Genomic DNA, 12,642 nt, shown 5'->3' on the forward strand with positions numbered 1-12,642 from the left:
TGTGACAGCAAAATTCCTCTGCTTGGTGTTATAGAAATCAACTGAAAGCATTCTAATTTTCTTCTCCTTAAATTATGCCAGGCTTCACTAGCTGGACTCAGCATATGGAGCTTGTTTGAAAAAAACTGCTGTTGCTCTTATCTTTGGCTATTGAGTGACTAAGAACAGGACCAGGGAGAAGACACAGGACTTGTTCTGGTACTGAATATAAAGTTACATTTAAAGTATTTCTGAGTCACAGCATCAAAGAAACATCAACAGGAAACTCCAAACACATCGAGAGCAAAGCTCCATATATTGTGTGGCCTTAAATCCAGATATGCACAGCTAGCATTCAAAGTTGCCTTACCATCACTTGGTCAAATGAGGATTTTGATGAAACAGTTAATCAGTCAGAAAAACAATGTATGTTAACTTTAGCAAGGGAGGAGATTTGAGGGACATGGGAAAGGAAGGTGAAGTAGCCCTTCACTTGTCCTCTACGCTTGAAAACTGATCTGTGCTAGCAGGCTATTTGCCTGGCTTCACTTCAGCTTTGAGAGATCAGGCCTTAATTAGCAAGCATTTCAGTGAAAGTAAAGAGAGTGCTTATGAGAAGTGTGAAGGTTGCACCTAAAAAGCAGGGAAGAGAGAGATCAGTGCAGCTGGGAGATGAGGATCATCACCTGTGTGCTTGCTGTTGACATGAGCCTTCATATCTGCCTCTTCCATGGTGACAAAATCACACGCTGTGCAGCAAATCGAGAACATCCACTGCTCCTTATCCACATGGAGGGACATATGACTGACAAACTGGACATTCATCTCCGTCTCAAACCCACACACATGACAGCTGCAAGCAGAGGGGAATTTAAGAGTAAGAAGCATTAAAAAATGAAGTACAAACAGAAGCGTATTATCCTTCCCTTCACCAAAGACCCCTCAATGCACAGTTCTCTTCCTCACTGCTGAATGTTCATTGGAAAATTCTTTGTCTGCTGAATTGCTTTTGAACTGATGGCCATGCCAATGTGATTAAGGGCAGGCACAATGCAACAATCTTGTACATGCTATAATGATGCTAGATAATCATAAAGTTAATTAAAAACTACAGATTCCAGATGCTGCACATCACCTCGCTGATTCCTTTGGGCAATAAGAGGCACCGCAGCTTTGCCAAGACGTTTAGTATGGCTGATACACTGACAAACGGAAAGTGTGCTGCACACTCCAGGAGTTATTTTCAAGCCCTGGAATGGTTCCCATGCCTAACTGAGATCTTGTGCAAAACTGCCTGGCAGTTTCAGTGTAAGGAAGTAAAAATGGGTTCAAACATTTCTTATGCTTGACTGGAAAACAGCAGTCATCGGCCATGCAAATAATTAACAGGGAGCCAGATTTCACAGCCACTGCATAAACAGAGTGAAATTGAGAAGCAATGGAGGGGACCCTTCAACTTTCTGTGCAGTCCTCCTCTTGTTTCGTTTGGGCCATCAAGATTTAAATCAAGCTAAGAACATTTTAAAAGACTTATACTCCAGGGGGACTACTTTGCTTCCCCAGGGAGATGGACTGGATAACCTAATCCAGGAGGATTAGTATTTTTTTTACTGACATAATTTTGTAATTAAATCTACTCGAAGCTCTCTGACTGAAACTGAGAGCAGTTTTGTACTCTGCTTGGCCACTAGGGTGCATAGCACAGTTGGCAGAACACACAGCACTGCACACAACGAGGAGAATGCCCAAATACCCATTTCATCTGGGCAATTCCTTTCAGTTTTTCTGGCTCATTCCCCTAAAAGTCTTTTTTCACAGTACTGGTTGCAATGTGTATACCTCTGGCAAATGGGAAAATGTCTGTGTGGAGATCATAATTATTTTAATACGTTACTCTTCGATTGCCTATATTTGGTTGAAAACAATAGAGCTAACAGTGCTTTAGATTTGACATGAATCTACATGAACAGTGGGAAGTTCCCAAGTGCAAAACTTAAACTGAAAGTTAGAGAGGCTTCTAGGAGTCCATATGCCTCACAGAACCACTAAAAAAACAGCATCAACAACAAAACCACACGTGCCAAAGAACTCTGTCCTTCCCAATGACTATTCAAGCCAAACAGCACGAGGCAGCCAGCTGGTTTTGCTGTTTAGCTCAAAGTCAGATACATATGGGCAAGGCCAATACATTCAGTGCAGTTCTATTGTGGAACACCAGAAGAGAGGTCCTGTAACACAGCCTACGCAGGCAGCTAAGACAAATTCCAATGTCTGGTGCACAGCTCTTGCCTAGGTCCTCACCTGTAATAGTAAGGGTGCTTCTTCCCATCACTGCCTTCAGAAGTGACAGCGCTGACAATGTCCTCAGTGTCTGTACTCACCAGCTTCACAGAATGGACGGTCAGGTGCTGGTTCAGATTAGCACGGCACTTAGCAGCGTAGGGGCACAAGTGGCATTTGTATTTTCTCTCTTCTGAGAAAGAAACAGAAAACCAGCCATGTACGCTTCATTTTGAAGCAAACCGTTGTTAAAGCTTCCCATAAGCAAGTATGCGTTCCTCTGAGTTTCTCTGAGCAACTTCCTGAATAAGGTACTTTGGAAGCTAGACAGTTTGGGAAATTATAGAAGTTCACAGCAATTACAATGAAAAAAAAACCCACCAACCACCCTCATTTGGCAGGAGTTTAGGGCTGTGTTTTTAACATGGTCTGCCATTTGTAGTCAGATATTATAAAACTTTATAAACTGGAAAACTGGGGTAATTGCTGCTCTGAGAGCTGCAGCAGAGCCAGTATAGAAACAGGTCAATAATCTGCAACTACTTCCTTTACCAACATCTTTTTATTTGAATTTTGGGTCCACTTATTCTTGAGGCCGCCCATATGATCACTTGCAGAGCTGATGGTTTTTGTATTAAGATCTGAGGGTGGGCAGGGATGAAAGAGAATGCTGCATCATTAGGCCAGCTCTGAACACGAGCTAACAAAAAACCCCAAAACACTCAAAGAATGATTAAAAGAAATTAAACACGAGTTTCAGTGCTTCACAACTTTTAAAGTAAAAATGATTTCATTTCAAATTTAACATTTCTAAGTCCTGGCAGCAGTTTCTTTGCACATGCCAGGCTTCATTTTGTGAAGAGCTGATTAATAAAACAACCAAACATTACATCAGCTTTTACAACCTTCTCCTTTGAAGTGCTGCTGCTCTAAATTTGAAACATAATACAACAAGTGTTGGGGGGAAGAAATTCAATAGAGCAGCTCTGGATTAAGAAAAGCCCACAAAGCCAAGGAACAAGAGCATCTGAACCTTTCCAGCACGGCTGTACAAAGTGACAGAACATATACTGGCATTATACCAACAATATTTTTCAGCCCTGCATTAGAAATCCTTGTTTTCAAATCTTATTTCATGCACTACATCTCAGCTGGCTGACAAAACACATCTTCCATGTAAAAACTCTACTCGTCTCAGCTGATTTGAATCACTGGCTTTAAGGAAGCTGGTACAAACTTGAACAGTTCCTCTTAAAAATAGTAAATAATAAGAGCAAAGGTGAATGACGGTATTAAATCCCGTCAGTTTCACTGTATCTGAAACATCAAAGCCACATCTTCTGTTGTTCGATAACATCTGAGAAGCTCACCAAGTGAATGTGAGAAAGGCTGTATCTTTCCTTCAGAACTGTGCTAGCAGATTTGGTTAAACAGCTGCTACCTATGGGTCAATCTGCAGGAACCTGGACAAACTGGAACTTGCACGTTTTGTAAAGATTAATTACAAGTTGGCTGTACAGAAATGTTAGCCAAGTCCCCGAGCACCTCTGCTGTGGCATTCTGGCCTGTTTCTGGTCTTGGCTGTGCTCTAGCAAGAAGCGAAGCGGAGCTCCTTCTACACACACTTTTCTGCTTATCTTCTCCCCATCCATCTTAAATAAGCGATGACGATCACTAGGATTTCCTCAGCGCTGAAGAATAACAACAAGGCATGGGCTTACCTGTGTGCAGCGAGAGATGTCGGGACAAAGTCTGCTGTCGACCAAACACTTTTCCACACACTTCACAGGGAAAGAGCTGGTCATTGAATTTCCACGACGGCAGTCCGTTTCCTGCCTCCAGCCCCAGCTTTTCTGCTTCTATGCCAAAACACACACAAACAGAAAGCTGTATTTTAACAACTCAGAAGACTTAGATTTCACTCAGCATAGTTGTGCAGGTATGATATAAAACACAGCACCTTGGCTGCATGCTGATCTGACAGGAGTTCATGAAAAAAGGAAACCTTCCTAATGATGGAAAGGAAGTAAATCTTTCATACGTCATCTTCCATATATACTGCAAAGCACAACACTTACCAGCCAGAAACAGTCAGAGTTCAACCACATTATGTACAGTGAGAAACTCAAAAACGAGCAGAGCAAAGCTTTCAACTCTAATTTTGTTTTTGTCTCTGGCTTGTTCACTCAGCCACCTTCACCCAGTTCATGAAGACCCAGTCTGAGATGGTGGTTAATTTTACACTGGATTATTATTCAGGACCGAAAGAAGACCTCCAAACCTTTTATTTTCTACTGACATAGAAACTACTGCTAGATGAGCAGATTTCCGCTGAAGGAGAGTAGAAGATTGCTCAGAATGAAGTTAAATGAAGAGGGCACAGCATGCCAGTAAGTGGGTGGCACCTGGGGTAAACTCTAACCAGTAACTTCTGTCCTCAGGCATCAAAATCCACAGCAGCCCTGAGGGCTGTCCATTGAAAAACTAAGACCTTTTGAGAAATGTTATCTTTATAGAGGTGTTCCTAGTTGTTCCAAGAACAGAGAGAGTCTGCTGCACAAAGAAGATAATCCACACAGCATAAAACATAGTCATAAAGACACCCCATAAGGACGCAGAGAGGAAAAGACTGGGGATGAGGATGAAGAAAAAGTATACACAATGTTTCAAGAAGGTGGTAAAAGCATCTGGACAGAAGGGAGCAAAAAACCAGCGTAGATGGAGGACAACAGTGATACTACTCAGACCTATATGAGAAAGAGTGTCAGCAAACCTTATGGAAAGAAATACTTTCTGTCCGTGTCCTGTTGCGCCTGAAGAAAGGGACCACTGCAGATCAGTGACACAAAACCCAAGGGCTTTCAGCAGCTTCCTAAATACAACAGTCAATGTAGGACAGAAGGAGTGGGAAGGTTGGCTTAGGACTTCCTTTTGCTAGAAGTCCTCCTGTTTACACTAGAAAGGAAGATGAAACACACAGAGCACCCTTCTCTAATCTCACACCACCAGCGGCACCACTGCTCAAAACTACTTCCTCTGGTGAGTGTGATGGAAGAAAAGCATCTGGCTGGTGTGATCAGGTGAACAACGGATGAGGAACTGAGGACAGGAGATGCAAAATATCTTACTGAGCTTAAGTTGCTATCCTGGAGTCAGGCACAAAACAGCAGAACCTTCATCCAGTGCAACACCAAGGATTAAGGACCCAACCTGCACAGGCAGCATCACCTACCGCTGCAGATCTGGCAGGCATGTCTGGAAGAGTCCTGCTGACAAACAGGCACCCAGCTGGCTCTATTGTGATTTATGTAAACAGTTGCCAAATACTGTAATTAATTTAAACAACAATAAAAACAAAGCCTCACTTAGGGCAAAGATTCCATTCCATTCTCAACAAGTTTAGGGACAGTTGTATTTTCCAGCCCCCTTTCAGCTCCTGTGTACAGTATTCAAGAGAGGAATCATGAGGCACATCTGAGGTCCAACAGCACATTTTTTCTTACAGAATTTCTAGTAGGGAAACAAGTCCTGCCTCTCCAAAATAGTCATTTTTGTGAAATTAAGAAAAAAAAAGAATACCCTCCCCAAAGGGACTGTGACCTTAACCTTTAAAATCTTCAATAAAGAATAATTCTTTTTGTTACTGTCCTCGAGTTCAAAACAGTGGAAAAATCTGACTCTGTCCTAATGTTACAGTTATTTTAGCAGAGCTTCTTGAGTACATAATCAAAACAGCGCTTCAAGAGAGGAATATGGTAATAATTATAATAGAAGGTCACAAGGGTGCAGGTTGCTTCAATGTGCTCACAACAAAAATGAATTAATTGGGACACATACCAAACAAGTCGGCACAATTAGACGTAAATATGTCTCTTAACAATTCATTTCAGCATTAGTCATCAGCCCTCTTTTATCTCTCGAGAAAGAGAAATATCCTCTTCCCTGTTGTGGATTTATAGCTATCAGTTCTGGGAAACTCATAGGAAGTTGGAAAAACACCAACTTTCTGGTTATCTCAAGCTGGGGAATGCTAGTCCCTTGCAAAGGTGCTGTGTACTTTTCACTGACAATAAAGAGGATATGGTACGTGTTCAGAAAGTGTTTCTGTTTACTTTAAAGATTTATTCCTACAGTCATAACCACAGCACTTCTTACCTTTTATACTGAACCTTCTCTCTATAGCCAATGCTTTCTCTATTCAGCAGGTTGGTCACAGGAAAACAGAGCTGATCTCTGGTATCACAGGAGCCTCAGCACTTTGTGGGAAACCTCCTTCCGCATGCCTCAGCCTCCTGAAAGCTCCGTCTGCGGCTGGGGAACTGAAGCTCTGCATCCCTGCAGTAGTCCAGGAATCTTTCCCAGAACCTACCCAGTAACTGACCTTCACAGTGACCTGAGGAATCAGGTGAGTCAGCATCCACAGTCAACCATTGGGCTCTGCCTCTAATTAGGGCTGGGAATGGTCCAGTGACTCCAAGACCATAACACTGTATTATGCGCACTGTTCTCTGTGTATCCCAGTGCGCTTTAGCAAGCCACTCTGCATCATTATCTTTAAATAATGCCTCACACAGCGGGTCGTTCAGTGGCCAGGAGGAAGGCGGACTGAGACCAACTAATGCTAAATAATATATCACCATTACGAGACATGTCCCACAGAAACCCAACTTTCACTAAGACATCCCTATACTAAAAAAACAAAACAAAATACACAAAAAACAATGTAAGATTTCTGCTTTAAGCATTCAGCAAATTCCAAAGTTCTTATGTTAAAAAACAAATATGACCAAATAATATTGAAATGGTCAAGCAATAAGCTATATAGGTTTGGGAGTTTAAAACAAAATATGCGTAGTAAAATGAAAGGCCTCTAACTCTGCAGCACATCATTAAAAAGTAATGGAAAGTTTATTAATGGTTAGTAATGAAATTACTTTGAAATAGTTTTTGTTTTGCATGAATGATTTAAAAGCTTTTTTTTTTTTTTTTTTTTTAATGTAAAACCAAATTCTCAGTGAAATTTAGTGAAATACATTTTCATGGTCAACACTCCTACCATTTTATGTCACTTGGTATCACTTCCCTACCAGCCCCAAGTGAACCTGATAACCAGTACGCATGTTAAAGCTTCACATTCGTCCAAGACAGGGTTAGAAAAAGCTGGGACTGTCCCCATCTGATGTTACTCTGAGGTGGGGATAAGGTAGACAATGACTGCAGAAGTTCCATCCCTCCACTTGCTCCTTCAAATAGATTGATTTCTTACAGATGAAGCCCACCAGCCCGAGAACTACTGCCTGCCCCTTTCTGTCTGTTAGACACAACTCTGAACAGATATGCATTTGCAGTTCTCACATTCAGTGGTGAACTTGTTTTTCTTCTCCTGAAACTGGTAGTATCAATACAGAGATTAAACACCCCTTCAGAAAAGCCTTAGCCTGACTTTCGTCAAATGCTGAAATGCTGAGAGAGGATACCCCATCTGGTTGAAGCTGTTTGTGAAGGCAAGTACAAAGCATGACCCGAATACATAAATAACTGTTGAGAGTCACTAAGTCAGCACTGTGACTGCTACAAGTTCACACATATAGAAGAACTTGTCAAGAAATGGGAAATGTCTCTGGAATACTTTGGAAGTTCATTTTAGCAGTCAGCCAATAACTTTTGGTACTACCAGCCCAAAGTGGATGGATTGCTGCTAGCCTGTCCTCTGTCATCCTTCAAGCTCCTTGCTTTTACCCAAGAGGGAAATATACTGTATGTAGCTGTGTATGAACGTCACAAGAACCCATTTTTAGGGTTATTTCTATTTTGTTGCACCTAAAATAAGTTCAAGAAATGATTTATTCAGAAACAAGGTATTCAGGTTGGGCAATCATGCAAACACTGCTTTAAGAACATTTATTTGGCTACAGATTCTTCTCACTGCATTTATCTATGTTACTATAATGTCCTCCTGCACTCTGCGGTCTGCATCACCAAAGATGCACTCTATTGCATGGGAGCCTTCCACTTAGGTGTTCATCCATCACCTCTCACAAGCACACGGTATATTTAAAAATCGAGAACTCCTTTTCTGGAATGTGTAATTGAGTCTTTGCTGCAAGCCTGAGAAGGGCTTGTGAGCTCAAAAATATACTGACTGTATGAAACTGCAACACTCCTAATGCTACGTATCTTGCTCAATTCCCAACTTACTTTCACAAAGGCATTATTTGTAGAGCCAGAATTTCTATTTCTAGTAAGTCAGTTAAACAGCAGAATTCTTCCAGATACCGCAGTTCTTGAGTAAGGTTTTTCTTACCAGTTATCTGTGAACCTCAGTGGCCCTGCAGCCTTCATTTGTCACTGCCAGCAACAAAGCAACCCGTCTGGTCTTATTTTGGGATTTATCTCTTACTGTGCGCATATTCATCCACTATTAGTCAATGATAAGCAACTGCTTTTTGGCATAAAGACATTTCTGCATTCCCCAGAAAAATAAAAAGAAATAAGAAATCTTTTTTAAACACTAAGCTTCAGCTGCAATTCTAAGCTGGTTTGCCTGATCTCTTTGTGGGTTGTTAACCATCTTTCTGTCACTATTAAAAACAGTCAATGCTGCAATACCAGTGCAAGGCACTGACAGTATCTTGCATACCCCTGGTATACAAGGGGATTCAAGTTCCTTCACTTGTGTTCTGGGTTGGCCAGGGGTGAACTTGCACCAGCCTGGAGCCACCTACTGCCAGCAGCAGGGCCCAGTGCAAACAAGGAAGCGCCTATGAAACCAACCTACCCCACCACAGCGTGTGCCAGATATGAGAAATTATGATAATTTAAAATCCCTGATATGGAAGAAAATACAACCCAAATGATTTTCTTTATCAGAAATGTGGTGCTAACACACAATCAAGATAAGATAATAATCAAGAAAAAGGTCAATGAAGCTATAACAATCTCAGGTTTTTTGAAAAGATTAAAAATAAATAACTGACAAATTTTAAAGATGCTTCTGTAAAGAGACATGGGAAAAGAGTGAAGCCCACTTCGCTGCTAATACTGAGCTCATTGCTCAAAACAGACATCACACGTAGGGTGAGAAAAATAAAGCCTGAGTCAGGGCAGAGATAGGGCATTTGATTCAGTGACCTCGAAAGACAAATCTGCTTCCCTCCTTTGTTTCCAAATCGACAGCTATTTTAACTTCACTTATACAAACAGAGGACTTGTGACTAAGAGATGGGGTTTGTAAGAACCTTCATCTGTATTATGAAGCTTTCAGATTTGCTTTAACTATCTGCTTTAAACTCAAAACAACAAACAAGAAAACAAAAAATATTCCAGTTCCAAACTTAAATCAGTCTATGTTTGCAAATTCTGTGGAAGGTGGCTGCAGTTGCAATAGTTTTGCAGCCATTTGTGGAAATAAATTATTTTTATAACAATGTTCACTACAGCATCAAGTTGAGGATTACACTGGACAGCACTACCCAACTTTGATGACCCACTGCCTTACTGTAGGATACAGAATAAATAGGGTTTTCTTGCTGGCAACCTCATTTCATTCACAGTAAGGTATCATTCTTGTCACGTGCAAAGTAAGGCTTGAGCTGTAACATCACTGACCAGAAAGCAGTGGAAGAGTCCCTCCAACTCCTTGCACAGGCTCCAGTTCTCTTTCCTCTATTATTCACAGCTATTACCGTGAAAAAAGTCAGGTTGGCTTCATGACCATAAAGGAAATAATGCTGACGGTCTGTTTTTAAGACTGTGACACTGCAAGAAAGGATGTGAAGTACCAATAAATCCCCCCCAGACATGTTTCTGAAAGTTTATCCCATCATTGTCAGCCAAGAGAGTGCTCAGTCCGTCCCCTGAGTAGCAAAAGCTCCATCACAATAACTTCTGCTTGTTTAGAAATAATAGCTACTGTAAATAAAAAATAAATTGTTGCTGTAAATAAAAAATAAATCTGTTGTCAGATAAAAACTCGCTAATGTGCTCCCTGCTGCCTTTGCATGCCACCCCTTATTCCAGTATAATACCACAGCACTCCCCTGCAACTGCTGTCTTTGTAGTAGCTGGACGAGCTGCTGTGGTGAATTTTCACAAGCTCCCATTCAGCCCCCTCCCAAGCAGGTGCCTCTCAGTTAGCAAATCCACTTATGCTGTTTGTAATTTTTGTTTGTTTGTTTGCTACAACTCAATGAAAACTTCTGAAAGTATTATTTGCTTCTATTGTAAAAGAATACAATTAATTTGTTTTGGTAATGCCAATGGGTTTCTTCCTTTTGAGCTACTTTCCTACAGTTGTTTAAAACATGCTTCCTAAGAAACTCCTTTTAAAATCACTCAGAGAGTGCCATGTACATTTAGGACCATTCTGGTATCTGTATAAACCTTCCTTTTTTTCTTCTTTTTATTTTGTCATTATGCAATTTCTGTTTGCAGTGGGGGTATTTCTTCCATAGAGAAAGTAATAACACAGTTAGGTCACTTAGCAGAGCCTAAGACTAGTACTCTCCAGCTAGAATTCAGATAGAAATAAAGGCAAATTGGCCTTTAGATTACATTCTTCTCCTTTGCTGTGAGCTGGTGACCAGAAAAATCAGTGGAGGAATGCAAAATATTGCCCCAAGCACAAACTGAGTATCTCTTCCAAACCAGACAGAATTAAGATTCAAAACTAGACGGAAGTCACTGCAAACATTCTGCAAAAGCCACCTTGCTTCATTTCAGCAAGCTGCCAGGGGACAAGTGCCACCCTCTATAGAACATGGTTGTTGCTGTAAAAGAAAACATTTCCACCGCTGTTATTGCACATACTGAGAGATAAGCAGTGCATCTGCCATTTCCTTGAAGCCCTTAACATGCTCCTCCACCCTGCTATCACAACTCCTATCATAAACACATCTACCTGCAGACCAGTCTTTAATTCCTTCTGCCCCTGCTTGGCTTGCATGTCAGGCACTGGGGCAGGTGGTGAGGTGATTTCCTCAGCTGGACTGACCAAAATACCCAGGAACCAGGAGGGAAAATCTGTACCCTGACTGAATCATAGAATGGCTCAGGTTGGAAGGGACCTTAAGGGTCAACAAGCTCCAACTCTCCTGCTGCATGCAGGGCCACCAACCTCCATATCTAACACTAGACCAGGCTGCCCAGGGCCCCGTCCAACCTGGCCTTGAACACCTCCAGGGATGGGGCATCCACAACCTCTCTGGGCAGCCTGTTCCAGCACCTCACCACTCTCATAATGAAGAACTTCCTCCTGATGTCCAACCTAAATCTTCCCTCCTTCAACTTAAAGCCACTTCCCTTCGTCTGACCGTTACTTACTCTTGTGAAGAGTCGATTTCCCTTCTGTTTGTAGGCTCCCTTTAGGTACCAGAAGGCTGCAATGAGGTCACCCTGCAGCCTTCTCCAAGCTGAACAAGGCCCAGCTCCCTCAGCCTGTCTTCATAGGTGAGGTGCTCCAGCCCTCCGATCATCTTTGTGGCCCTCCTCTGGACCCTCTCCAACAGCTCCCTGTCTTTCTGGCATTGGGAGCCCCAGACCTGGACACAGTACTGCAGATGGGGCCTCACGAGGTTAGAGTAGGGAGGGACTGAAATCATTTTCTAGAAGAAAAACTCTTTACTCTTCAGCTTTGTTTTAATTAATTTTCTGTTTTTCTTTTTTCCCTAAGTTACCCCAATACCTGATTGACTGAGTTTCTATTTAATTTACTCTTAGGCAGACAAATATTGTAGAAGACAACCTTGCACAAGATAAGATGGGTGAAGATGGAGAGTACAAAGGTAACTGAAAGAAATGTCACGGAATGATATGTTCCAATTCCTTTTGCAGAGCTGAAGAAGTCATTTTAAAACCTGTCTTCCTATTTCATGTTGAGTTTGTACTCAGAAAAGATTCATATTCGATCTGGCTCAGTGCTGATGCTCACTTTCACAAGATATTCTGATATTAAGATAGACAAAAGAGAATATGAGACTTCATATGACTCTGGAAAACAAACAGAATCTAAAACATAGCATGCTGAGTATTTATTAGCCAAAAGCCTGATCTATCAATTCTGAGGTTATTTAATCAGCCTCACAGCTTCGCTACTGAATTTATATCACAGAATTGGAGCTGGAAGGGACTTCAGGAAGCCATTTGTTCTTTCCCTCACCCAAAGGCACACCCACCACACACCAAATGTACCTATCGTTTCTCACAAGTGTTTGTCCAACTTAAGAAAACTCTCCTATGATACAGAGGTTCCACAGTCTCCCATGACTGCTGCTGCAGTGCAAAGTCACCGCATGGCCAGGAAGTTTTACTTTGCTTTTTAACTTAAATCTCCTCAGTAACCCATTATTCTGTATCTTACATGAACACAGGCAACATTTATTTCTT

General features: G+C 41.6%; 1 protein-coding gene across 17 annotated transcripts in view; it reads right to left on the reverse strand.

Annotated features, from left to right (window-relative positions):
• ZNF827 (zinc finger protein 827) overlaps nt 1-12,642 on the reverse strand; it is a 102,790-nt gene that overhangs the window by 9,671 nt on the left and 80,477 nt on the right. For all 17 annotated transcript variants that reach the window (XR_014945744.1, XR_014945749.1, XR_014945747.1 and 14 more), the window contains 3 exons: nt 3,981-4,118; nt 2,281-2,452; nt 666-832 (listed from right to left, as the gene is read on the reverse strand). Coding sequence is in view for 11 of the 17 variants with exons in the window: in XM_085546446.1 (XP_085402572.1) it covers nt 666-832; nt 2,281-2,452; nt 3,981-4,118 (477 nt within the window). In the remaining 6 variants the exon portion in view is untranslated. The remainder of the gene's footprint in view (nt 1-665; nt 833-2,280; nt 2,453-3,980; nt 4,119-12,642) is intronic.

The sequence above is a fragment of the Coturnix japonica genome, chromosome 4 (assembly GCF_054131305.1).
Source record: "Coturnix japonica strain WE chromosome 4, WE-NBRP24, whole genome shotgun sequence".
NCBI lineage: Eukaryota > Metazoa > Chordata > Aves > Galliformes > Phasianidae > Coturnix > Coturnix japonica.